General features: G+C 39.2%; 2 protein-coding genes across 5 annotated transcripts in view; both read left to right on the forward strand.

Annotated features, from left to right (window-relative positions):
- LOC115727986 (disease resistance protein L6-like) overlaps positions 1–27,520 on the forward strand; it is a 449,825-nt gene that overhangs the window by 323,466 nt on the left and 98,839 nt on the right. The window lies entirely within an intron of this gene.
- On the forward strand, positions 678–26,364 carry LOC125314722 (disease resistance protein L6-like). 4 transcript variants are annotated; one of them, XM_048277655.1, is made up of 5 exons: positions 678–1,312; positions 3,078–4,188; positions 4,366–4,647; positions 4,734–4,836; positions 25,987–26,364. In XM_048277655.1, exons 1-5 carry the CDS (start codon positions 810–812, stop codon positions 26,259–26,261), a joined length of 2,274 nt encoding a protein of 757 aa, XP_048133612.1. In that variant the 5' UTR covers positions 678–809; the 3' UTR covers positions 26,262–26,364. The 4 variants fall into 4 exon arrangements, with proteins under 4 accessions (XP_048133612.1, XP_048133611.1, XP_048133613.1 ...); XM_048277654.1 differs by lacking the exon at positions 25,987–26,364 and having other exon boundaries at positions 679–1,312; positions 4,734–5,537; XM_048277656.1 differs by lacking the exon at positions 4,734–4,836 and having other exon boundaries at positions 680–1,312; positions 25,987–26,113.

Raw genomic sequence — 27,520 nt, forward strand, 5'->3', positions numbered from 1 at the left:
ACCAACACAAAAGGTTTAAGACTGAATTGGCACAAAAAAAATTAGGACTGAATTGACACTAATGTAATAGGTTTAAGACTTTTTTGACACTTCTCTCCCTAATTAACCAATTCCTATATTTTTAGTAAGTTCCTTTTTCTTTTTCTTTTTTTGGGTCAGAAGTAAGTTCCTATTTCACGTTGTGTTATGTCAATGGCCAAATTAAGAACCCTCCCAAAATTAAAGACTTCCAGATAACTCTTGTCCCTCTTTTGCCGCATTTGCCATTAAAAAAAAAAGGGCATGACCTTTCGCTTTGGACTAACCAAAGGACATGGCGTATTGATCGGACAAGGAAAAGCACGCGTGCTTGGCAGTGAATGCGCTGAACATGGCTATACAATTCATGCTGCTGCACTTTCTCCCCATGCTCACATGCATCGTCCGTCATCCAAAATCTTTCTCCCTCTCTCTCCGCGTGCTCTTCCCATGCGCCGTCTAATTGGACTATCCTTACCCTTCTCTTCTTGAGTTTTGTTGTTTACAAGGAGGAGAACGTCTGATTGGCCTTTACGGTCTCCCAAGGAATCTTTAAAAGAATTTCCGAATTTGTTAAAAAGTCTTGGACACCTTCGCGTTGTCTACTTGCTAATGCAGAACGTTAGGTGGGAAATATACACCACAGTGGGCCAGCCGAGCATTTGAGGTTTGAAAGTCACTTGCCTCGTTCATATCCAAAACCTCAGCTCATTTCTTAGCAATGCCACACAACCCCAACCTTGTTTCTCTTTAGATGAGAGAGAGATCCGGAAGTAATAATCTTGTTAGCTATGGCAGACTCAGAGGCCGGAACGAGTAGAGATGCTGCACGAGCATCAGCAGGTGAGTACCAAGTGTTCTTGAGTTTTAGAGGACCCGATACTCGTAATGGATTCACAGATTTCCTCTACCGTGACTTGGAAAATGTCGGATTCCGAGTATTTAGGGACGATGAGGAACTTCGTGTCGGTGATGTGATTGGTGAGAGCCTTCTATGTGCTATCAATAGCTCCATAATCTACATACCAATCTTCTCCGTGACTTATGCTGACAGTAAATGGTGCCTCCGTGAGCTTGCAAACATAGTAGAAAATGTGTCTAAATCAGAGGGTCAAAAACGTGTGCTTCCCATTTTTTTCCACATAGAGCCTGAGGATGTTAAACTGAAGACTCCACTATATAGTGATGCTTTATCGAGACACGCGATGAAGTTTCCCGACGAAGTGCAGGCATGGAGAGCGGCTCTTGAAGAGGTGGGCAAAATTAAGGGATGGAACGTGAAAGAGGACCAAAGGTAACACTCTTTTAAGATACCTTGCTATTTCATTTAGTTTGCCTAAGACAACGTGTCCGATTGCTGCTCTCCTCAACTTCTCATCCTCTTCTTTTTACATCTTCCCCAAGAATTTCCCCTATGAAATGGATAACTTCAATTAGATCTGCATCCTCACGTATCAAATAACCATTTTAGCGTATTCAGGGAAAAAAATTAACCCAGAATATGCATGTGGCATCCCACAAGAAACACCAATTACACAAGGAAACTACGATTGGGTGAAGAAAAAATCATGTAAAAATATTCGATAGAAGCGATAGCATATTAAGAATATGTAAAGAATGACGCGCTGTCATCTCAGGGCCACGAGTTTTGCATAGCTCGGGGGAGGTCCAAATCGAGGCTGCACAACCTCGATCTGGACCGGGCCAGAGGCGACGACAATTGCTCCTCGATAGCCTGTAGTGACGGAGGCCTCCGAGTGCTGTGGGCCCACAAAGGGATAGGGGAGAGGGCGGGGGAGAGAACTTGTCATCACCCCATTTGATTAATAAGTTACGGCGACAGATGCAATTTGAAAACATGTGAAAATCGCGTGTTAAATTTATGTAGATGCAAGTTGATGTGTGTGGAAAATGGCTTTGCAATTCGTCCTTATTATTTTCCTTTTCACCTTACTTCAGGTTCGTCTTAGGCAAACTTGAAATTGAAATGAGAAAATGAATAGTAATCACCAATCTAATCTGGTCTGAAGTAAAAAAGGTGAAAATGAATAGTCGGCCACATGGCTCGAAAATATGCTTTCGCATCATTCATCGTAGCAACACATAATTTGGCAATTGATAAATTTAAATGTAACATATGGTAAAGTAATACCGAGTAATAGTATGCATTATTATAGCATGTGGGCGGCCATTAACTTCTCCAATGTGAATGAGCTGTTTTTGCATAAATTTTTTTTGGTGTGGCCAGTCACTTATGCTTTGGGGTAATGTAGGAGTTTTAACCAAAAGACGGATTTACTGAAAAGTAAACTGAGAGAGCCTCGGCATTTTGTTTTAATATCGATAAGGAAGTCCACCTTAGACAGGTAAATCACGAAACTATGACTTACGCTACTTACTCTATGGTCAGGAAAAGTACAAGCCAAAGCCTAGGTAGGGAATCAAAACATAGAAATGTATCCACTTGATGGCGTGGAGAATCGAACACATATCTACGTTCCTTAACCATCAAGTTGCGCCTCTCTATCTCAAAATTTGAACCAATCTTAATGTGACATGGCTCTTTAAATGCCATTACACTTGACGTAATCATATCCAATTATCCATAGGAAACTGAGATGCATAAGTTAAGGAAAGACACATGTCTTGGGCTTTTTTTCCTTTCGTGAATACATATTTCTTCACATATTGTGGTGTCCAACGGATGACGTTGCATTTGTCTACAGTATCTCGGTTCATATTTTCCTATTACGAGTGCTGATATTATTTTTCCTGGCCTAGCTATAATTGCCGAAATTTTGTTTATGATTGACATAGTAGTCACCTAGTAACTTTCGCCATCATGTAGGCCAATACTATAGTTTTCATCAAATTCTATACTCATAAATGTACAACAAATCAAGTGAATTATACCAAATTAGCCTATAATGATCATTCGGTGTATTCATATATCGTTCATGATAAACTTCAATCTATTTAAATTTTTTACAATTCCACATGTGATGGGTGAGAATGAAATTAATCTAGTCAACTAATGAAAGGGCTTTTGTACATGGCAGCCAAGCAAAGATTGTCAACTCAGTTGTTAGAGAGCTATTGGAGAAGATGGATATAAAACAAAAAATATTGCCTCGACATTTAGTTAGACATCATGCTCAAGTAAAACGCTTGATAGAGTCGCTAGATATCAACCAAAGTGATGTGCGACTCATTGCAATTTATGGAATGGGTGGGATCGGTAAAACAACTGTGGCCCAAGTTGTCTTTAATCAACTATCTTCTTCTCATTTTGGAAGCCATTGTAGCTTCCTTGAGGACGTTCGAGAAAGCTCGTCGACCAAGGAGGGCATAGTCCGGCTGCAAAAGAAATTACTATCTGACATTGTTGGGTCAAGATTTGCAGAACAAGTCAAGGACTGGGAACAAGGAATGAAGAGGATTGGAGAAGCACTCTCGAATAAGGCGGTCCTTGTGGTTTTGGATGATGTTGCGGACGAACCGCATATTGAGAGTCTAATAGGAAATTGTTCATTACCATCAGGATCTCGCATAATCATTACAACAAGAGACAAAACTATTCCATCCGATGAAGGATTTAATGGTGAAATTCAACGATATGAGATGCCAGAAATGGATGCTCCTCTTGCACTTCAGCTTTTTTGTCGGCATGCTTTTGGTAAAAACTTTCCTCGGGATGATTATTGTTCGCTTTCAAATGAAATTGTCTCAAGTATTGGAGGGCTTCCTTTGGCCGTTGAAGTTATAGGTTCTTCACTTAAAAGGAGAGACAAAGCAGTTTGGGAGGAGACATTGGTCAATTTAAAGAAAGTACCTAAGGAAAAAATTCTAAAGAGGTTGAAAATCAGCTATGATGGCCTAGACAAAAATCAAAAACAAATTTTTCTGGATATAGCATGCTTCTTTTTCAATGAGAAGAAGACCAATCCAATTTATATGTGGGCATCTTGTCAATTCAATCCCCTAGGAGAGATCGAAGTCCTTATCGAGAGGTGCTTGATAAAGATACTGGACAATGATAAGTTTTGGATGCATGATCAACTCATAGCACTAGGAAGGGAAATTGTCCATGAAGATAGTCTAGATGAGTTTGGAAAGCAGAGCAGGTTGTGGATTGCAGAAGAGGCCATTGAAATCATAAGAACCGAAGAGGTAAGTCAAATAGTTCCATTTTCATTTTTCAAACCAAAGTTGTAAGCTTGAAATTAAGGATTCCTTTGTTTTCTTTTGTTTGGGATCTTTGTCATATTTCCCAACCCCATTCTAGTTGTGCGACAGTGGTTGGAAGTTGATGAAGTTATTAGCGTTATTGCAAAATCTCACTTGCAGAGAAAAGACAAGGTTCAAGCGGTTGACATAGATGGATTGGATGACTCCATAGAGATCACAAATCAAGAGTTCGAAAGATTACAAAAGCTTAGATTCCTCAAGTTGCGGAATGGAACCTTTGTTGGGGACTTTGCAAAGTGTTGTTCAAAGTTGAGATGGATTTCTTGGCGTTGTCCTCGTCAGGATTTTAGGCCGGACAATATGTATTTGGATCATCTTGTTGTTTTTGAACTTGGCGCAAATGGCTTCACGGATGATTCAAAAGCATGGAACTTGATCGAGGTAAATTATTTGTTTTAATTCTAGTCTAGTAGTCCCACTAGGTACTATGAATGGTTCTTTCACTTGAATGCCATTGAATTTTGTAGAGGGCGAAGAATTTGAAAGTTATATCTCTTACTGAGTGTGCTGGCATAACGACAATCCCAGACTTCTCTAAATGCTTGCGTTTAGAGAGGTTGACTCTTGCACGCTGCAACAGGGTAAAGAGGATTAAAAGCTTCATTGGACATCTACAGTCGTTGCTGGAGCTAGACATCAAAGGGTGCATTGGTCTTACACATTTGCCAGAAGAAGTGGGGGCACTAGTTGAGCTTAAGCGCCTCTCATTGCAGGGATGTTGTGCGTTGAGTGAACTTCCGAGCTCACTTGGTAATTTAACCTCATTGATAGAGTTAGACTTATCAGGTACAGTTATTGCCAAAGCAAATCCAACCAGAGGATGCAACTTAAAGTTTCTAGCAAACAAAAAAGGATGCAACTTAACGTGGATTGGGAGGTTATCTGGATTGAAAAAGTTAGATTTAAATGTGCCAAACATCCCCGCACTTCCAGAGTTGGCTTCTCTTTCTCATCTGGAAGAGCTTACTCTGCATAAGCAACGTCCAAAACTCGGGAAGCTTCCGCCCTCTCTGAAGTACTTGCATATAAGATTGTGGACGTCATTGGGAGAGTTGATTCATCCATCTGGCCAGGTGCGTCATCTTCTTCATCAATATACAGTAGACTACGTGAGTGCACTGATTTGAAAATTGATTTGTTCAAATTTTAATTTGATGCTATAATTTGGTAAAACTACAGAAACAGTAAAAAGTCAAATATTAATCTGAAATTTACATGGACAAATTTTTTTTTAACCCAACAACGAAAATATATCGGAGATGATATTTACATAATTAAATATGTTAGTGTTCATTCAACATATTCTTCTTAATTTTAAAATTTTTTTTGTATAAATTAAATAAATACACAAATGAGTGTTGGATATTAAGTAATATGATATGTATTTAGTATGAAGCCATGATGTTTAGCAATAATTGCCCGAACTTTGGCACTGCTGCGCAATAGTCTTGTGCTCGTAAAGGAAGGAATAAAATTTGAAAGGAAGTCTTATGTATTAGAGGAACATTTTAACGTGACTTGTTTTGTACTTTAACTATTTAGGTTGCATTTTTTTTTTCTTTTTTTACTTAGCCCTACCTTTCTTTTTTTTTTTTTTGGCCGGAACTTTTCCCTACTTGTCTTTATGGTGTTGGATAGTTTTGTTTCTTCAATAATGCCAATAAACTCATTTAGTCATTCTATAAATATTAACCTTACAAAATTGCTTTTGTAGATGAGATATTAGATGATATATTACAAATCATAGTTTTCAAAAAACATAGCTTGAAATGATTGCGAGATCTCTAATTTATTCTTGAAAACAGATTTAGAATAGAAATCCGTTCGTTAATGCAATTTCATTTTTTTTTTATTTTTAGGATAAATTTTTAGCCAATAAATAGATTTGGAACACAAATGAGAAGTAAGATTAGTATAGAAATTGAAATAAATATAATCAACCAAAGCACTTCTCTTCTCTCTCCAAGTCCTCCTTTTTGCATTCCATTTCGTTATGTCGCTCTTTCTTGGTTGCGAAGAGACCCGAGATTTGCTCCTCAAACCCCTCCCTCTCTTTTTGGGATAAGTACAGTGCAAGTGCCATAAATTTCGTACGGCGCTTTTATATTTCTCATAAAAGAAATAAAAGAATTTCCATTCCATCAATCGGTCACTTGAGTGCTATTTTTTTTTTTTTTTGCAACCACTTATGTACCATAACTTAAAAAAAAATGTTCATTTGAGTGTCATAACTTTCAATCGATCACTTAAGTGCCAATTTTATTTTTAAAACGTTTACCAAGTGTTGAAAGTCCGACATAGCATAGCACTTGTGGTGAACGTTTTTAAAAAGTTATAACACTCAAGTGATCAATCCAAAAGTTATAGCACTTAAGTGATCAGAAAAAAAAAAAATATGACGCTTAAGTGAGCGCCGTATATAAGTTATGACACTCAAGTAAGGGCCGTACGAAAGTTATGACACTTGTGGTGTCTTTATCCAATCTCTTTCTCTGTGGGAAATAGCGAGGAACAAATGGGTTTCGGACTCCAAATCGTCCCCAAGATTCTCCCCACACGCACTCGTTTTTTCCTTCCTCTGCTCGACTTCTTTACTTGAAATATGCAAACATCAGTTCTGTCAAATACAACACACTTCCAAAAACATGCTGGTAAGCTCTCACCCTCAGGTGTTTCCGTATATATTCGGAATTGACCATCTAACTTTTATTCCCTTTTAACCTTTCTTTTTAAGGTTGAAGAGAAAAGTGGTCCTTAGTTGGGTTGAAAGGGGTTTATTTTGACGTTGCTGCCTCCATTTTTGTGGTGACAGAAAATCGTGCTCAAGCAGGATTGGCACGGTGAGAGGAAAATGGAGACGGCCTTAAATTCTGTCTTGGCATGTGCAGGTATAAATCAGATCAAGCTTTCTCCTCGCCTCTCTCTATTTCTACAAAAAGAACAAACCCGAGATCTTAATATCTGCACTTAAGTTAACTGAGTCAATACAGAGGGTGAATTTCGCTAGTTCTGTGCAGGAGTCGATTCGCTGACCATGGGCGTGAAGGACCATAAGCTGATCGCGACTGGAGGTTTCGACCCCGTTAAGCTCGTGGGGAAGCTGAGGAAGAGGTTTTCGACGGATATAATCTCTGTCGGACCGGTCGAAAAGGCTTCAAAGGAGAACGACAACGAGAAAGTCGATCGGGACTCGAAGAAGATAGAGCCTTCTCGTTAAAACCGTGCTGGGATTTTCTGCGTGTTTTGGAATGAGTTTGGAAGTGAAAACCGTGCCATGGGCACTTCATTTAAAGCAAACGTACAGATAAAGGGGCAAGTCTGGGCTGCATTGGTGCATGGGAGCCCAACCTAGATGAACTATTAAATCCAGCGGGCTCCCCCGAAGGCACTACTAATTCCTTCGATCGCGAACAAACCATGTCCAGGGATTCACATCACTCTCTTCGTGCAGCGACTGAACTATAGGGCCGAAAGTGGAGGTCCACTTGATTTTGCATAGCAATCCGGGTTGAATTTGTACGCCAATCGCGCGCAACGTAAAAAACAACGCTTTAATCTTCTGCCACTCCCTCCGTTTGCCTTTAGGTACTTGAGTGACTACCCTTGTTACCGAAGATTGGTTTGTTATTACGTTCCACACCAACTGTTTGTCGAAATTCCTGACTAGCCTGATTCTCGGAAACCCATTTTGTGTTGTTCTTTATGAGTCCTAGTTTTCTATGACAGACCTTTGTTTCGACCTATTAAAAGCATTGTCCTGCGATATCTCGCTGCTCCTCCATATTCTATCCTTCCTGCCCATGAGAGGCGCCGTAAGGACTTCGATGGTGCCGAGATTCCGTTATCTATGGGCTTCTACCTGCCACTTATCTGTCGATCTCTGTGCTTACCACAACTGCAAAGAGGATCACCGTGCTTTTGAAGTGGATGAGAGACTCGTGAATTTTGCCCACCGTGTGCTAACTCTGCACGAGAACCCCACGATTGATTCGTTCCGTCTTAATTTAAACTGTCCGGCTCAGGTATACTTCCATTCATTCTTATTATGAGCATGGTGTGACTGAAGAGAGAAGAAGGTTGAAGAAAATGGGTTCGTGGATTCGTTTTGCAGCAAGGAGAAAGGTTAAGTTGCTTGATTTGAACTTCTTAGGGTGTGCTAGGCAGTTCCCACGTAAGCGTTACATGCTGTTGCCCAGCATTGTTCTTAGGTGTAGCTGCTTAGTAGGGCTGAAGCTGGCTTCACGTGAGGTCGGACCGGTGGGATGGGTACAACTAAGGTCGCTTAGAAGATTGTTTATGAAGCAAACTAAGTTGACTGACGACACGACAAATTGGCCGACATACTATCCGGTAGCCCATTGCTGAAAGAATTGTCTTTTGAAGATTGTTATGGCCTCCATGAGCCCAAATTCTGTAGTGGCCCATCTATTGAAGAGTTACATTTGGTGGGTTGCGCCTATTCGGAAAAGGTTGATCTTGCTCGATCAGATATTAAACATTTAACCATACATCTGCGTGGGCATCTGGAGCTAGTTTGTCCTAATGTGAAGATTCTGGATATTTCTGGGAATATAGAGTCTGTCAAGGTAACTGATATGTAATCACCGGTTGATACGTCCCCCTGCTTCGGTCGTTATTTTAGATTGCCATTTGGGGACTATCGTGAGTTCGGATCGCTTCTAGATAAGCTCGCCGGCAGTCCTTATTTTATGCTGTGCGATTGGTGCATACTGGTATGGTTTCTCTCCTGTTGCTCTGACCCAACTTGTCTTGCTTTGAGGTACTTGTGATCGATTTGGGTACCGATCCTTCGGGTAAGGAGTTTGGCTATTTTTTTGATACGATATCTCCCATTCCAATTGTCCTAAAATTTGTAGAATGGAAGTTGGGTGAACTGATTTTGAATGGGTCTCATTCGAAATGGCAAGTGGCTGTGCCGTTTCTCTGCTTTGGCTTCCGTGTTTTGTTGCTTTTTTTATTGCTTTGGTTGATGAGGTAATGTCCTGGATGAAGAGTAAAAGAAAATATTATTTACTTAGGCTGGGTTCTTCTTTTGTTTATTGTTTTATATGGCGGCCCTTGCATCTGCTGGCTTATGAACTTTGAGCAAATATAAACTACTATCCATAACCCACTCATTTAACTGAAAACTACAACTTGCTAGGTGCCTGTCTTCTTTGTGTCCCCATTTGCCTCGTGGCATTTTGAAGACGATATTGTTTTCATTTTTAATGTGATATCTATTCCCATTTCAAACATGCATATCCATGCTCTTATGATTTGTCTTTTTAATATTGTGCATAATCTGATTAATTTCTTGACAAGACTCCGAATTCAATTGGTATCATACTAATTCATTTCGGTTACTCCATACATGCACATGCTCTCGAGCATCCACAATGTATGTCCTGTACTATTTTTCATTTAAAGTGGGTCCAATTTATTCTTCTTAAATTAGGTATTAACTATGTGGGATCTGTCAAATCAGCCATGCCAATCTTTCGGCTGGAAGCATGTGACACTTCAATTGCATCCGACAAAGCGTAGACCTCCCTAGCATTTGTCGCTTGTTAAGGAACTCTCATTTTCTTGAGAACACTCACTATTTATGTTTATCCTGGAAGAGATGACAATGAATCTGAGGAATGAATGCTTGAACTGTAAAATCTTATTGGAATATTCGAATTTGGAAGTAATGGAGATTGAAAAGTTGCTTTAAAATTTTAGCTTGCCAAAGCAGGGTGGAAGCTTGCATTTGAGTTCAATGGCTTTGGTTACTGGAGTTTAGTGGACGGCACATTTCCCTGCCTCGAGCACCAGCTCAAGCATGTTAAGATATATGGTTATATACTGGAGCCTGATGTCATTGAGCTCATTGAATTTCTACTTGACAATGCCCAGGTCCTGGAGAAGATGGAGATTTCTACCAGGAAGGCTCTGCAGCGAACATGTAGCAAGTACGTGTTACAGTGACATTGGCCGTCCATCAAAGGATTATTGCACATCAGATGCGCTGCTAGAGTTTTCACAGAAGTTGTTGAGTTTCCCAAGGGCCTCAACACGTGCAGTAATACACTTGGGTTAGATACTGGTAGTGGGATTGTGTTCACCCCTTTCTTTTGGAAACCCTTGATGATTCTATGTCAGGCATGTCTCACATCCGGTAAGACTTTACAAAAGCAGTTGGCCTTCTTGAAGTATCCCCTTTTGCCTCAGTTCTACAAATTCGCAACATCTACTACTCTGTACTGGCAGCTTTATGAATATTTTGATAGTGGATGTGTCCTTTTTCGTCAAAGAGTGAATCTCTTAGCAGCCTTTCTTTTCAAATTCCCAGCTCTTGCGAATAGTTTGGCTAACTTTTTGCAGCATAGAGATTCTTGAACAATCTCTTGATACCAGTTACAAACTGTTGATTAGTAGTCTTCCCTCTTGTGTTTTTCTAATTGGTTTTTCGTTTTAGAGGCTACCGATGTTTCACTTTTCAGCTTTAGCTGTCATTTCTTTGTCTTGAAAGAAAGTCAATGCTGGTCAACATTCCTGATTTCCGCCCTGGAATTATTAGTATATCAACATCATATCAGTACAATCCGTGGCTACTGTATAGATTCCGTGAAGTATAGAGTTGTGCAGTCCTCAAGTGCGCATCTATTCTGAATGTCTACTCTAGAACTGTGTTATTGAATGTGCTCCTCTTACTAATTAACAAGATCATGTCGCTTATTTGACGCCTGAGAATTCTTTTTTCTTTTTAAATAATACAAGTATCCAAACCTTTCAGCTCATTATTCCTCACAAATGATGTTAGAGCTCAATGGAAGACCTTTCTTTCACGATAAAATCGGCCATATATACATGCTCTGGGTAATTTGGTAATGGACCCATTGTCCTACGAATTGGGTGAAATCAGTCCAACTGTGTGTGAATCTACTTATCTCCTCCTTTCGCAGGTAGTTTTCAACGAAACTTTTCATGGTAACATGACCATTGAGCGTTGGTCGGTATACATACTTACAACCCGCGGACGTCCGCTGCTCGATCTATTACATTCTAGTCCGAGTTACTTTACTCGCTTCTTCACACTCCTCCATCATAGTCTCCCTAAAATTCTATACACTCTGTGGAAGCTCACAAGTCAGCCATGTCCATCTTTAACCTACAAGTCCGTAACGCTTCAATTGCCCCTGGGCAAAGCAACACCTTCCTGGTTTTTCCAGCTCGTACAGAAACTCTTATCTTCTCGAGAACTTAACTGTTTATGCTTACCCTGGATTTCACTGCATATCTATGTATAAAATTAGGATTTATCTGTTTTATTCAATCTATCGCAAGTGCTGGAGATGAAAGAACAACTTGCATTCAAATTTCAGCTCAATGAAGCAGGCTGGATGCAAAAGCACGAATTCGATGGTGAAAACTAGTGCCTCCAGCAATAGCTTAAGCATGTAACGATCTATGGATGTGCCTTAAGAGTTCATCTAGTTTTTTGTTGAGAGTGCACCAATCTTGAGAAGATGGGAAAAACAGCAATTTATTTTGATTTCTCGCTCTTCAATTTCCCCAACCCAAAGACGATTCACCACTCAGAATCATGGAGCACTCTGCTGTATGCCGGACTCTAACTAAAAAACGTTTGACATGTGGAAGACAATTTGGATAACGGAAATGAATGAGATTGAATTCTGACTTTGTGTCGTTCCCGGCATGCATCATCGCTTAGATTGTTTCTTGCTGCGCTTCAGGTGTTTGTGGAATGTCCTGGATGGGTTCAAACTTCCAACCCCCTTTATGAAATATTCCTGTTCAGCCCCGGACTTCTCTATCAGATCCTCTTTGGTTTATTGCCGTGGTTTTGAAGACATCATAGCGGTGTACAACGCATTAACTCTTTCATATGAATCCTCTGACATCTTTTTTTCTGATTATGTCTGTGTAATTCACAGAGTGTCATGGAGTACATCAAGTATGGAGGGCAATAATTTTGTCGTGGAAAGAAGCAACGCGAAATGTTGGAAGAGCCATAAAGATGGTGGAAAAGATGTAATCAGTAGTTTGCCGGACTCGGTACTGGTGTACATACTTTCCTTCCTACCCATGAGGGACGCCATAAGGACAGTGATTGTCCCACGAGTCTGTTACCTCTGGACTTTTTCGTGCAACATTTCCTTTGGTCAGTGTGCTTTCCATTGAATTATGCGGCGGTGAGGAAGTCCATGATCATCCTGAATTCGAGGACCATGTAGCGAAAGAGAGAAGAATGTTGAACAAAGTGGAGCCATGGATTCGCTTTGTAGTAAGAAAAAGGTTAAGTTCCTCGATTTGGCCTTCCTAGGGTGCTGTATTTCTGTTATTCCTTACAGGTTGTCTAGCATTGTTCACAGGCGCAGCTATTTAGTAGAGCTCAAGTTACCTGCTTGTGATGTCAAATCACTTGGACCGATTCAATTGAAATCGCTTAGATACCTGTCACTGAAGGAAATCATCCCAAGTGAGCAGATCCTTGGTGAGATAGTATCTGCTTGCCCATTGCTTGGACAGTCGTCTCTTGAAAAATGCTATGATCTCCAGAAGCAGAGGTTCAAAGGGCGCCCATCCATGGAAGATTTGAACCTCGACATGTGTGAGGGTTTGGAGAAGCTTGATCTTGCTTCCTCGGACGCAAACAAATGAGTATCACATCGGCTCTCTTGAATTATTTTGCAATGCTGTAAATGCGGAGTTTAATTTGGTGGCTTGATTGTGTTGAAGATATGGAAGAAACTGTACACTCTAGATCTTCCCTCGCTAGTACACTCTGCCCGCTTGTCCACTGTTTTGTTCCAATGATGTAATTTCACTCTTACTTCCAAAATTCTTAATCTGCCACCTCTCGTCCCTCTAGATTAACCAAAAATCAGACACACTAGAAGTTGTTTTCAAGTCGATGCCTTTAACTGTCGAAGTCGGTTTACTGTTTGAGGTTGCAATTAAGTTGAAGTGACCGACTTCCTTTCCTATCGGTCGAGAAAATTCTTTCTTCTATCGTGTATTCCCTATATGGGAATTGAGCTGAGTCTAGCAAAGTGGCACCTCCCTGGGATCTCAAACATATCGAGAAGTTCTCATATTCTTGAGACTCATTAACTGTAGATGTTTATCCTGGATGTTAGCCTATATTCACGGTACGAGCGCTTGAATTATGAAGTTTATTCGTATACTGGATTGACCCATGTCAGGATGTTGAAAAAGAAAATATAGGATCAATGATAAAAGGAGGGCAAAACTTTCCAAGTCCCTAGAAAAATTATGTGGAAATAATGATACATACTTAAGTCGTCTAACATATTAAATTTTTAGAACAATTGACAGTAATTTCACAAAATCTCAAGTTGGTGTTCATATTGGTGTCGCAGAGAATGTAGCTCCCCAATATGATCACCAAAAGAATCCCCTCCGCGTTCGCTCTTGAGGTGCCGTAACGGAAGTTTCAACTAAGACCACGACATTCTTAAGTTCATAAATGATCCATTGTCCGCATGATCGTGTGACCCATAAAAAAAATATTATTTTATTCTAGTTTTAATAGACTAGTTAACTAAACTATTCTATTAGTTATAATAAATTATAATATTAGTTATAGATAGGGCTATACGGACTTGAACCGTAAACCTTCTCAGTGAAACAGATCAAGCCGATTATTATCAAAATGATTCGAACTGTTTCAAAGACCAACATGCCTTTTTTTTTTTGCATTGGGCTTTTTCATTAACTGATCAAAATATTAGTTAGTTCGCCATCTTTTTTTTCTTTTGACAAATAGAAAATTCTGGATTGAATTTGGATATCAGAAGGACCTCCCTTATTTTTTTGAGAAAGATTCTCGCACCGACATGACAAATTAAATTCTCGTCAGTATCGAGGAGATTTTCAGCACATTATCGGGTGTGGAACTAGATTGCAACTCTTCGACCAAAAAAAAAAAAACTAGATTGCAACTCGTAAGCTATTTGGCTCAACTAATCATGTGCATAAACAATTTATATTAATTTTATAAAACTATACCTTCAATTGATAGTCCGCCATCTTACGAATTAAATCTACGACGAAAAAAATGTCAGAGCTTGTGTGACTTTATGTGTTCCAGGTACCTAGGATAATACAAGATGTAATTACTGTCCAGTTTCTTATTTCCTTCCCTCTATCACCTTGATGTCCTTTTTGTACATATGGCATATGCCAAATAGTAAAGTCAGCAATAGTTGCTTATGAGGTTATTTAATCATTGAGTCGTCTATGAAACGCTGTATATAATTCTATGAAGGTGAGATCTTGGTTCATTTCTAGGAAATGCAACCTTGGATCTGTGGGGTAGCACATATCTAATCAAGCCAAAAAGAAAAAAAATTGAAAATTTATCTGAATGGTAGTAGATTTGTCTTTATGTTCTTTCAAAGAACCTAAAAATTTGAATTTGTTGAAATGTCTGGGGCACTTCATTTAAAGTAATCATCGGTCTTAATCAAGTGGTGCAATCCACATTGGCGTGACGTGTGAGCTTAAAATAAAATGATAAATTGTTGTTGGATTAGTTGGTAGGTCGGATCATTATAACCTTAAAAGATTCTAAAGGAGATAGCAGACATTCAAGACGGCCCAAGATAACAATCCCTTAGAAAATTGTTCCTTAATTAAACGTTCATCAAGCTAAATAGATGAGCACTATCTTGTAACCTATATATATCACAACTAAATAAGAACAATAATCATTCCTTGATTGGTTTTGTCCACTTCCACTAAACTAGCATATAATATTTGTGTGGAAATGCCTCGAACCAGCCACTGGCCCACTGTATTGTCATATTCTTCATTCTTTGAATCCAGAAACGCGCGTTAGGTATGCCAGATCATGACACGGCGAAGCCGGAGTCAATCTGTTCACAGTTCAACGAAAACAGCGTGTTAATTTTTCACTGGAAATAGAAACATGTCTCCTTGCGACGGTATAATATCAAACGTGCGTGCTTAAATTTATCATTTTGTGGACGGAATAGCAAATGCAGGTGGGCTGAGGGACAACGGATTCACATCCAACAGAAATCGTTAAATCTATTATTTGGAAGAAGATTCGTGGGATCAACTACGTCCAACTCATTCGCTGAAGATTTTTTCACCCTTCCATCCTAAGATTTTACAGATTATATGCACGGACGAGACAGTGCCATGTATCACATAATCACACGCGCACACGAAAGCGGATATCAGGATTTAACCTGATTTAACCTGGTTTTTTTTTTTTGGGGGGGGTCAAATTAACCTGGTTCAATTGACCAAGAATAGGACCCTTGGAAGCCTACTTCCACGGTGAGAACCCCCAAATTCAACGTATTATCTTTGGGGGATTTCATTATCTTAAAATAAGCTAAAATATATCTCTGAAGATAAACATGAATATCTATTGGAAAGGAAAATACAGTTGTTATTTCATTCTTTACTAATTTGAGCCAAATCTCCTATTAAGTTTGGATTCTGCTGATTAGTTTTCCTTATCTTTCCAACACTTATCCTACAAGCTAGGGTGAAGATGTCATTAGAGGTCTACTTGGTCATCACATGCTGAAAAGCTTTGGTGGAAAGCGCCTTAGTAAATATGTCAGCTAATTGACTTTCACTTCTAAAGTTTGGAGTCTCAATTGTCTTATCTTAAACTTGTCTCACGGATATAGTGAGTTGACCTCTATATGCTTGGTCCTTTCATGAAAGACTGGATTTGAAGCAATATGAATTGGTGCTTGATTATCAAAGAACAATTTCAAAGGAGATTGAAGCTTATTAAGGTCCAAATCCTACAACAGTAAACGAAGCTAGATTAATTCACACTTGGTTGAAGTCATGTGCTTGTACTCAGCTTCTGCATTTGATCTAGCTATCACGCTTTGCTTTTTGCTCTTCCAAGCGACTAGCCTTATAGGCCGCTTGATGCTACGACGTTAGTCGTATGCGCCGCGTCACTCAATTTACTATTTTGCAAGTCAATCGATTGATGCTACGACTAACTTTTTTTTAAGACTGGACTGAACTCAATATAGCTTTTTAGGAATCCAAATGAAGTGTGAGTAACTTGAAAAACCTAAGTGATTCAACTGAAGAAGAGGCGAGCGACCGTGTGCCTGGAGAGGAGATGATTTGGAGGCCAAAGGAGAGATCAGGGACATCCACTGTCGGACCTAGGCAGATACTAAAATCACAGACAGAGACGCGTGAAGGGTCAACATCGTCCACGAAACGACCCCACCTACAATCACATTCGCAACCTTTTGTTCATCTTTTTGGGCTTTTTCTCTCTTGTGGTTTAGGTCAGCAGTGTCGGAAGAAGATGATGAGAATTTCAGTGAGGAGAGAGAGACGGCATCCGATGGAGAGAGAGAGGGAGAGAGAGAGGAGAGCAAGGACAAGAAAATTTTTTGTTTCTCAGAAGTTGCTCAGCATTTTCGATTGTGGTTCATCTTTATCTTTAGGCACGCAGTGGACTTTGTCGGTCTTGAGCGTCCCCAACACCACCCCCACCCCCTTTCTTAGGTGGAGTGGGTAGCTCACCAAATCAAAATACTTAAGGATGTAAACTCAACTGATGTCAAATTTACAAATGATTCAATCCATCAAATTGATACTTTAAAAGCTCGATTGTCAAATAAAAACGCTATTAAGAATTGATTTGACAATTTATTCCTGGTTCGTGCATGTCTATGCTCGAATCATATTTCAGTGACAGTGTGTAACTACACATCGCTCGTCGAGGTAAGAACCGACCTAAAAAATGCATGAAAGACGAGGTGAAATCCCGGAAGTAAATGAGTGCATTTTGTTGTCAACATTTAAATTATAAAAGTTGAGGGTATTATTTACTCTAATTTTGAGCAAATTAGAAATTAAAAAGCTTAAATTGAGCAACCAAGAGATTTTTTTAATGTGTTTCCACTAAACGACATTTCTTCCAAAGTTGCTTTCTAAAGCACAGTTTACCAAACAATTTTTTTCTTTTTAACAAAAGCACTTTAGACTAAAGTTTTTTCCATTTTCCAAAAGGCTTTTCACACCCTTTGGCTTGTTCATGCTGTGACCCACGACCATTTAAATGTAATAAAGACTCAGAATTTTGTTTGGGAGGAGCTATAGTTGGAACCAGCTAATGATGCCGCTCCAGGTGAATTTATTCTTCTTTTTATGCCCTTTTCCTGTTTCTCTCGGTTTCCCAATATGGTCAACCAAAGACTTCCCTCCGTGTTCGCCAACAAGTTGCGGTAATTGAAATTTCTGCCACGACCCATGTCGATTCCGTTTCAATTACGCCGGTCCAAAGTAGCCAATCGGGTCTTGTTCTTTTGACCTCCTAGTGGAAACGAAGAGCAAATTGCAATTCCAACGGGTGCAAGACTCGCAAACCCATGCGAAGGCACAACACGCATGAAGCGCACGCCGAGATAAACTCTACAAATTATTGTCAAAGCTCAACAATGCTTTGAAACTTTGTTTCCTCCCTAGACCAGACCAGACTAGAAAAAATATCTCTTATTTTTGTAAGAAAAATCCTCACACTGGCATGACGGTCGCAGGTTGCCCGTCAGTATGAGGGGATTTTCAGCTCAATATTTGGTGTGAAACAAGATTGTATAAATGGCTTATATCTATTTGACGAAATAATACTTTGAACTGATATCCTACTATTTTAAGAATTAAAGTTTGTGTAACTTTATGTACTCTAGTTAACTAGGATGGTACAATATAATAGTTGTCTAATTTCTTATTTTCCTTTCCTCCATCACTTTGATGCTCTCCACAAAAACGAGAGTCAATAATGGTTGCTTATAAGGTAATCTATCTATAGAAACATCTATAGAACGCTACATATAATTCTAAGAAGGTGGGACCTCGGTTCATTTTTGAGAAATGCAACCCTAGACTTGTGGGGTTGCGCATACTTATCAAATGAAAAAGGAAGAAGAAAATATTTAAAATTGATCTAAATAGGAGTAGGTTTGCCTCTATAGTCTACCATGGCGTGCAACGCGTGAACACAAAATAAAATGAAAATTTGTCGTGGAACGACCATAAAAGATTCTAAAGGAGACATCGGACATCGATGGCGGTCCAAGATGACAACGCGTTATAGAATTGTTCCTTCACCGAACGTTAGTCCATCCAGCCAAACGGATGAGCACTATCTTGTAACATAGACATCTATCTTGTAACATAGACATGGTACAATGAGATAACGAACATAATCATTCCTTGACTAGATTTTCCCGTTTCCACCCAACTAACATGCAATAGTTTTGTATTGGACCAAAAAAAAAAAAAAAAACATACAATAGTTTTGTCAAAATCCAACTGGGCCTTAGCGAAGCTAAAAATAACATTGTTTTGGGTGGCCTGCTGTTGTCCATGTAAATCGCCATATAAGATACCGTCTTGGAAGAAATTACAATAGATAGTGCTTTGTTGCACTGATATAAGTTTGGGAGTTTCTATGAAAAAAAAAAAAAAAAAGAGTTTGAGATTTTGGCATCTCTATGGGTGTATTTTTGAGTTTTCCGTGGCAAAATTCCTAATGAAAATTCTTTACAAATTCCGTTTGGGGAGTTTTTACGAGCGACGGGGGAGTTAATTGCGTGGCGGGGTCCATAACGCTATGATTTTGGTTCCATTGGACCGCCACATTCTTCTTTTGTGATAGACTTTTGGACAGTGCGTTGGAAAAGTCTTAAATGGCGGTCCATTATTTAATTGCGCATTCACCTTTATGGTTTTCCATTCCAAGGAGCCTAAAAAATCTGAACACGTTGCAAAGTCGGGAGCAAAAAAATATATTTGATAACGACATAAAATTTCTACTTCTAAAAAATGTGTCGGTCGGCCGATGGCGGGAGGTGGCTGTGGAAACCAACAGTGGGAGGCGATCGGCGGCGGTGGCGGGCAACCGGCGGCGGCGGGTATTTGAGAAAAAAATGAGATTTCTATTTCTATTTCTCGAAAAAGTAGAAAATTATTGTTTGTCATTTCTTCTTCAAATCTATTTCTGAAATAACTTTTTGTTTCAGAAATAGAAAAATAGAATTACGTTACCAAACGAATTTCTGTTCTAGAAATAGGTTTGGAACAGAAATTTTATTTCTGGATGGATTTCATGCACCCCCTCAGAAGTCCAAACCGAAAAATTAAAACAATAAAACCCCTCGAGAGTACGAAATTCTTCAAAAACTTACGGGCATTTCGTCTCATTAGAGGAAGATTAATTAATTAACAGGTAAAATCCAGCTATGTTTCCTCTTCATCGTAGGTGCACTCAACAGAGGTCCAATGATGGGTCTCACATGGATCTCGCTCCACTAGATCTGATGACCCGATTGAACTTAGGCTCTGATTCGACCAAAAAGAAAAAGTTCAAGATAGGCATAGGAGCTGGGCGAGGCGGTAGCGAAGCTCAGGTGGTGATGCAAGTGCGCAATGAGCGTAGTTGCCACCTCGAGCATGCTCCTTGTAAGTTGTAAGTTAGGCTCTGTTTGTTTCTTTAAAAATGAATGAATTTTGAAAAATATTTTTACTAAAATGATTGCATGTATCACTTGAAGTAATTAATCAATATTAAATATTTTTACTAATTATAATAATTGAACGTTTTTATGAATAATTCGTTTATTCGTTTTTGTAAACTTAAGGGACTATTTTCTCAAAAGACATGTTTCAAAAGTTATTACTTTTTGGCGAAATAAGTAAAGTTTTAGCGCACGTGTTAGCTCCACTAAATACTTGGTCAATGCCGGTCGACGCTTCTTTCAATGATTGTCCTTGGAATTATTCATCCATCACGTGATGTTTGTACTGGTTTTGTGGAATTTGTGGTTCATCTCTATCATTTCGTACGCAGTGGGATCGTCAGTCTGCTTCGACTTTTCCAAACCTAATGAATGCATGTGGCCCATTCCTCCATTATTTGTGTCCGTCCTCCACTTTTATGTGGGGCCATCAACAATTGTGGAGAGGGTAACTCACCAGATCTAAATGCTTAAGGATGTAAACTCAACTGATGTCAAAATTCTAAATGATTTCAATCGATCAAATTAATACTTTAAAAGCTCCATTTTTTAGTGATAATGCTGTTGAGAATTGATTCGACAATTTACTCCCGATTCGTGCATATCTATGCTTGAATCACATGTCTGTGTCAGTGTAGCTGCACATCACTAGTCAAGGAGAGAGCCGACCCAAAAAACGCGTGACGGACAAGGTGGAAACCCCCCCGGAAGTGAATATGAATATCATTTTTTGTCAACATTTGAATTATAAAGATAGATTTTTTTTTTGTCAAAATAAAAAGTTGGGGGGCTTGATTCAATATTTCACAAGAATTTAGACGCTCGACGTCCTTATCAAGAAAATGAAAATTTAAAAAGCAGAACTTCTCATTGGCCTTTATGGTCACCCAAGGGGTCTTTAAAAATTTTAGTAAGTCCTGGACACCTTACCGGATGTTACGTGGGAAATAGACAATCAAATTTGATGTTAAAGCCTGCCGGTCAACTTTGTTTCTTCCTGGAAACTAGACAAGAGAAAAGCTCTTATTCTTTTGATAAACATTCTCGAATTGACTTGATCACGCAGAGTGATCCATTGATGTCGAGAGGTTTTTCAACTTGTAATTGATATGAAACTAGATTGCAGCTCGTAGTCTATCTAGCTCATCTAATCCCATACATCGACAATTATATTAATTAGATGAAAAAGTACCTCCAAATGATGTCTCGCTATCTTAAACATTAAACCCACCCCAAAAAGAGTTTGAATGTGTTGTGACGTTATTTATTCTAGTCAACTAAGATAGTTCAATATACTAATTTTCCTTCCAAAAATTACTTGGATGTCCTCTACGTATTATATGCCAAACACTAGAGTAAAAAATTGCTGCCTATTAGGTTATTTATCTATAGAGACGTCTGTGGAATGCTATACATAAGAAGACGGGACCTCGCTTAATTTTCAAGAAATGCAACCCCGAACCCGTGGGGTTGCACATATCTTATCAATCCGAAAAAGGAAATAAATGAAAAAAAAAATAATTCATCCAACATTTAGTCGTCAGAAACCGTCCCAAAAAAGGAAAAAACATTGGAACGCCAAGTGAGTCTCTTAATACTTCTCAAAAAACAAAAGACCAAGATAGCATCCACAGGGAACATGAAAAGAAATGATGACTTTAAGCGACATCATATTCCATTGCATGTATCGCAATGTCAACGGCCAATTTAAGAACCATCCCGAATTTAAGCACTACAATACCACCTGCCTGCACTATCCTTCCCCTTCTCCTCTTGATGTTTCTTTTACATATTTAATTTTTCGTTTTTTTTTACAACTTCTTTAAATTTTTTAAACAATTTCTATATCAAAATTTCCCCATGCATAAGGTGCAACATCAACATCAACATCTAGTGGTTCTGACAAAAAAAAAAACATCTTGTGGTGACATGAAATCTCCATTTACGATTTTAAGGGAATGGCCAACTCAACAAGAGGTATGCAAAAGGAAAAAAAAATGGAAAAAGAAAATAAAGTTGATTCCAAAGGAAGACCATAGCCCGATTGGCCTTTATGGTTTCCCAAGGAGTCTTTAAAAAATTCCAAACTTGTTATAAAGTCTTGTCACCGGTGTCCACTTGCCAATACAGAGCGTTAGGTGGAAAGTAGACGATTGAACTTAGATTTTGAAAGGGAGCCGGCCAAGAATTTAAGATATTGGCACTCCACTTGCCACGGCACACCGACCCTTTTTTCTCTTTAGAGGAGGGCGAGATATTTGGCAGTAACGAGCTTCCTAGCTATGGCAAACTGGAAGGCCGAACCAGCATCAGGAAGTGAGTACGATGTGTTCCTGAATTTTAGAGGAAAGGACACTCGTTATAATTTCACCGACTTCCTCCACAAAGGCTTGGTAGATGCGGGATTCCGAACATTCATGGACGAAGAAGAACTCCCCTACGGTGATGTTATTAGTCATGAACTTGAACATGCTATCAACAACTCTATGCTCTACATATCCATCTTCTCTCAGAATTATGCTTCCAGTAAATGGTGCCTCCGTGAGCTTAAGCTCATAGTAGATAATGTGTCTGCCTCAGGAGGTAAAAAAAGTATCCTTCCTATTTTTTTCTTCGTGGAACCTGATGATGTTAAACTTAAGGCTCAACCAGATAGAGTTCCACTCTATAAAGCTGCTTTCGAAGAACACGAGAAAAACTATCCCGAGGAATACGAGGCGTGGAAAACAGCTCTTGGAAAGGTAGGTGAACACAAGGGACCGGTCGTGGAAAAGAAAACAAGGTAATAACTCTTTTCCCTGCTTTTTTCTTATTCTGTTGTTATAGGGGATACAACATTGCCCCGTTCAATAATTTCTTTTAGTACGTGTCTGTAGCATTTCCACAACTCCCTTGCCTTGCTATCCTACCTATCTTTCTCCACAGAAGTTTCGCTCGAAATCTCTCCCTCGAGTTGTGTAACGAGGCGATCCACCGATAACGAGTCCACTCCGGTCTGGTCTTTTGTTCTTTTTCTTATTGCAAAATATTGAAAACTACCTCCAGTTGCTGCGCTCGTTCAACTTTACATAATACATCCCCTGCTCTTAACATCTTCCCTAAAATTTTCCCCTACGATGTCAATAACTTCAATGACATGGACCTCCATATTCTTTTTACGGATCCTTGTTCCTCTTCGCTGTCTCGTAAGGCTACGGGATATTCAAGAGCACCCCTTTGCAACTAATATTTGGAATGATTAGAAAATGAACTTCAGATTTTGCATTTTATCTTCATCCACATATATCAAACTTTACAATTTTCAACCCAAAAAATCCATTTACCTTTGTGATAAAAATAACAATTTAAATTCTCCATCTACGGGACAAAGATGGAAAAAAACTGAGATAGCATCTGGTGCCAACTTTATGTTACACAATTGTGAGTGCTCCTCAAGAAGCACCAATTACACAGGAAAAATAAGAATCGGTGAAGATAGATAATATCTAAACATTCACAGAAGCAAAAGCGTCCTTAGAACGTGTAAAGAATCGTGGGGCCGTCATCTCGGGGCCTTGGCCCAATCATCTCAAGCCATTAGTTAACCTAGATCTGGACTGGACAGGAGACGGCGATCTCTGTGACCTTTGATCTCAGGTCAGCGATGGTGGGGACTGGTGTGGCCCAGAGAGAGAGAGAAAGAAGGGACTCATGGTGTAGGGGGTACAAGAACTTTGCGCTCGTATGAGCAGCAGACCAGTAGACAGCGGTCGAGGACGGACGGAGGGTAAAGATCGATAGCGATAGGTGGAGGAGAGTGTATGAAAATGATTTTGATAAGAAAATGGAAACTGGATTAATAAGTTAGGGTGACATATACAATGTGATAAAAAATGTGAAAGTACGAGATACAATGTATGTGAAAAATAATTATTGCAATTTCTCCTTATTATTTTCATTTTCGCCTCCGTTCAGGGTTGTCATAGCCAAACTAAAAAGCCTTGGCATAGTAATCACCCATCTAATCTGATCCCATGTTATAAAGGTGGAAATGAATAGTTGAATGGATTGTTTAATGCATAACATCGCATTTGTCTAAATTATCTCGTTCCATAATTCACCTATTTCGAGTATTAAAAATTTTCCGAGGCCTTGGTATAAATGCCGAAAATTTTGCTTATGCATGATATGTTAGACACTTCGTAACTTCGGCAATCGTGTAAGCCAATATTATGGTCTTCTAAGATTTTTACATTCATTACTATACAAAATATCACGTGAATTCAATTCAAGAAATTAGTCTCTATTGATTATTCAGTGTACTTAGATATGTTTGATGATGTACTTGAATCTTTTCAAGTTCAAATTTTGGCAATCCCGTGTGTAATGCACGGGTATGGAATAAATCTCGACAATTAATGAAAGTGCTTTTGTACATGACAGGCAAGCAAAGATTGTTGAATTAGTTGTTGAAGAGGTACTGGAGAAGTTGAAGTCAAGACAACAATCGGTGCCCGAACGTTTAGTTGGACTTGAAGATCGAGTAAAACGCTTGATAGAGTTATTAGATGTCAACCATCATGAGGTGCGGGTTATTGGAATTTACGGAATGGCTGGGATCGGTAAAACAACTATTGCTAAGGTGGTCTTCAATCACTTATCTTTCCACTTTGGAAAGTATTGCATCTTCCTTGAGGACATTCGAGAAAGCTCGTCGACCACGAAGGGCATAGTTGAGTTGCAGAAGAAATTATTGTCTAACATTGTTGGTTCTGGATCCGTGGAACAATTGATGGATAGTGAAGATGGAATGAAGATGATTCAAAAAACACTCAGCACTAAGAAAGTCCTTGTGGTTTTGGATGATGTTGATAAAAAAGAGCACGTTAAGAAACTACTAGGAAATTCTTCATTACATTCAGGATCTAGGATAATCATCACAACGAAAAACAGAGATGTTCTGCAAGGTGAAGGATTTAAATGTAAAATTCAACCCTATGAGATGCTAAAGATGGATGATGGTCCTACACTTCAACTTTTTTATCAGCATGCCTTTGGTGGAGACTTTCCTTTAGATGATTATGATGAGCTTTCAAGTGAAATTGTCTCACGTACAGGAGGGCTTCCTTTAACTGTTCAAGTGATAGGTTCATCACTTAAGGGAAAAAATAAAGCATATTGGAAGGAGACATCGGCTAAGTTAGAGAATGTACCTGTGGAAGAGATTTTAAAGAAGTTGAAGGTTAGTTATGATGACCTAGATAGAAGCCAACAACAAATTTTTCTCGATATAGCATGCTTCTTTTTCAATGAGGAAAAGACCGATGCAATGTTCATGTGGGACGAATGTTCATTTTTTCCTGAAATAGGAATTGAAGCCCTTATCAGTAAGTGCTTGATAAAGATATTCGACAATAAGTTCCGGATGCACAGTCAACTTATAGCACTGGGAAGACAAATTGTCCGTGACGAGAGTCCAAATGACCTTAGAAAACAGAGTAGGTTGTGGATTAACGACGAGGCCCTTCAAATCATGAAAATCGATCGGGTAAGTAGGAAACATTTCAAATAAAATACATGTCTCCTAGGATTGAGAATTCCCTTTTTGTTTAGTATCTTTATAAATTTTTCCTACCCATTCTAGTTGTTAAATATAGTGGCTGGAAGTTGACAAACTTCTTCACATCATTGTGAAATTTCACTTGCAGAGGAAGGAAAATGTCCAAGCGCTCTCCATAATGATCCCAGAGATTACAAATGAAGACTTTGAAAGGTTTCCAAACCTAAGACTCCTTGAGTTACGAAAGGGAACTTATGTTGGGGACTTTGCAAAGTGTCATTCAAATTTAAGATGGCTTTCTTGGCATTCTTCTCCTGAGGAGGATTTTGGGGCAGACAACTTTTCTCTGGATCGGCTTGTTGTCTGTAAACTTTATACTGTTAAATACAAGGATGATTCAAAAGCATTAGACTTGATTAAGGTAAATTACATGCTTTAATTCTAGTCAGATAATTCCTATATGTACTATGTGATGGTTCTTACACTTGACATGCCATCCATTTTTACAGAGGGCACGAGATTTGAAAGTCCTATATTTTACTCGGTGTTATAGCATAACGACAATCCCAAATATCTCTAAATGTTGGGGTTTAGCGAGATTGGCTCTTAAAGGATGCTCCAGTCTAGAGAGAATTGAAAGTTTCATTGGAGATCTACAGTCATTGATTGAGTTAAAGATTGAAGATTGCCGGAATTTCATGGATTTGCCGAAAGAAGTGGGGAAATTGGTTAAACTAGAGCACTTCTCATTATCGGGATGTGAAAAGTTGATAGAACTTCCAGGGTCAATTGGGAATTTGATCTCATTGACAGAATTAGACTTATCAGGTACGCACGCTGCCAAACTTTCAAACTCCATTGGAAAATTAAAATCCGCATATTTATAGTCTAAAACTTGAGAATTTTTCTTTTTCCGACAGACACGATAATAAGGGAACTTCCCGACTTTATTAGAAAGTTAAAATCATTACGCATCTTGCGTTTTACAACAAAAGAAGATATGGAGGATCATGAGTGGCAGTTACCTAGTAGCATCAGCACTTTGGTAAATCTTGAAGAGTTGGATCTCTCTGGGCATAAGGAAATGAAAGGCAAAGTTCCTGATGGAATTGGAGAATTGTCATCTCTAAGAATCCTAAATTTAGAATCTACGGGTATCTGGGGAATTCCAAGGACAATCACCATGCTTCGTCGCCTCCAAACGCTGAATTTATCGAGTTGTCATGAGATTCAAGAGTTGCCAGAGCTTCCCACAAACTTGACCTGTCTACACCTTGAATCTAAATCATTGCTCTCACTCCCTGATCTGTCGAACCTTACTAATTTGGTTGAACTGCTACTAAGTAATTACAGAAATCTTGGAGAGAAATCAAAAGCACTCACGGGATGCGACTTAAAGTGGATTGGGAGGTTATCGAGACTGAAAAAGCTAAAGTTAAATCTGGTAAACGTCCCTGCACCTCCCGACTTGGCTTCTCTTTCTCATCTAGAAGAGCTTTCTTTGTCTTGCCTAGACCTAGAAACCGTGCTTCCGTTCTCTGTGAGGAGATTGGATTTTCAATTCTTTAGCATCAGTAGCGCAGACATACTTCCCTCGTGCTTGAGATTGACAAATGTGTCAAGATTAGAGTTTCATCATGGTGAAGTGGAAGACGTTCCACTGGATGGACTTCCTCAACTGGAGAAGTTAAGCATTTGCTCTTGTGAACGGCTTCGGAGATTGTCCATTCCTATGGAATTAATGAAGCTACAGGAAGTGAGTGTGTCATCTTGTCCGGAGCTAGCTGAGATACAAGTTGTGGGTCTTTCGAAATCGTTGAAATCCTTCTGCGTTTCTGAGTGCAAATCTCTGACAAGAATAAGCGGGTTACAGCACTTGAAGAACCTGAAGAATTTAGCAATCCTATGTTGCAGCATACTTACTGTTGTTGAGGGACTTGGCATGTTAGAGTCTCGACCATCATCGATAATCAGAGAGTGCCCATTATTAATCAGGGCTAGAGTCTCCATCGAAGTATGTACAATTAAGAAGTTGAGTCAGGTACGACATCTTCTTCAGTAGGCGCGTGTGAATGCATGGGTTTGGAAATTGACTGGTTCTAATTTCAGTTTGATGCTATAATTCGGTGAAACTACACAAACCGTA

This window comes from Rhodamnia argentea, chromosome 4 (assembly GCF_020921035.1).
Source record: "Rhodamnia argentea isolate NSW1041297 chromosome 4, ASM2092103v1, whole genome shotgun sequence".
In the NCBI taxonomy this organism is placed as follows: Eukaryota; Viridiplantae; Streptophyta; class Magnoliopsida; order Myrtales; family Myrtaceae; genus Rhodamnia; species Rhodamnia argentea.

Bases quoted from the DNA above. Each gene is read 5' to 3' on its own strand.
- LOC125314722 (XM_048277654.1), top strand. From the start codon at position 810: ATGGCAGACTCAGAGGCCGGAACGAGTAGAGATGCTGCACGAGCATCA. The intron at 1,313-3,077 runs GTAACACTCTTT...TGTACATGGCAG, and splicing joins AACGTGAAAGAGGACCAAAG to CCAAGCAAAGATTGTCAACT. The intron at 4,189-4,365 runs GTAAGTCAAATA...TCTCACTTGCAG, and splicing joins AAATCATAAGAACCGAAGAG to AGAAAAGACAAGGTTCAAGC.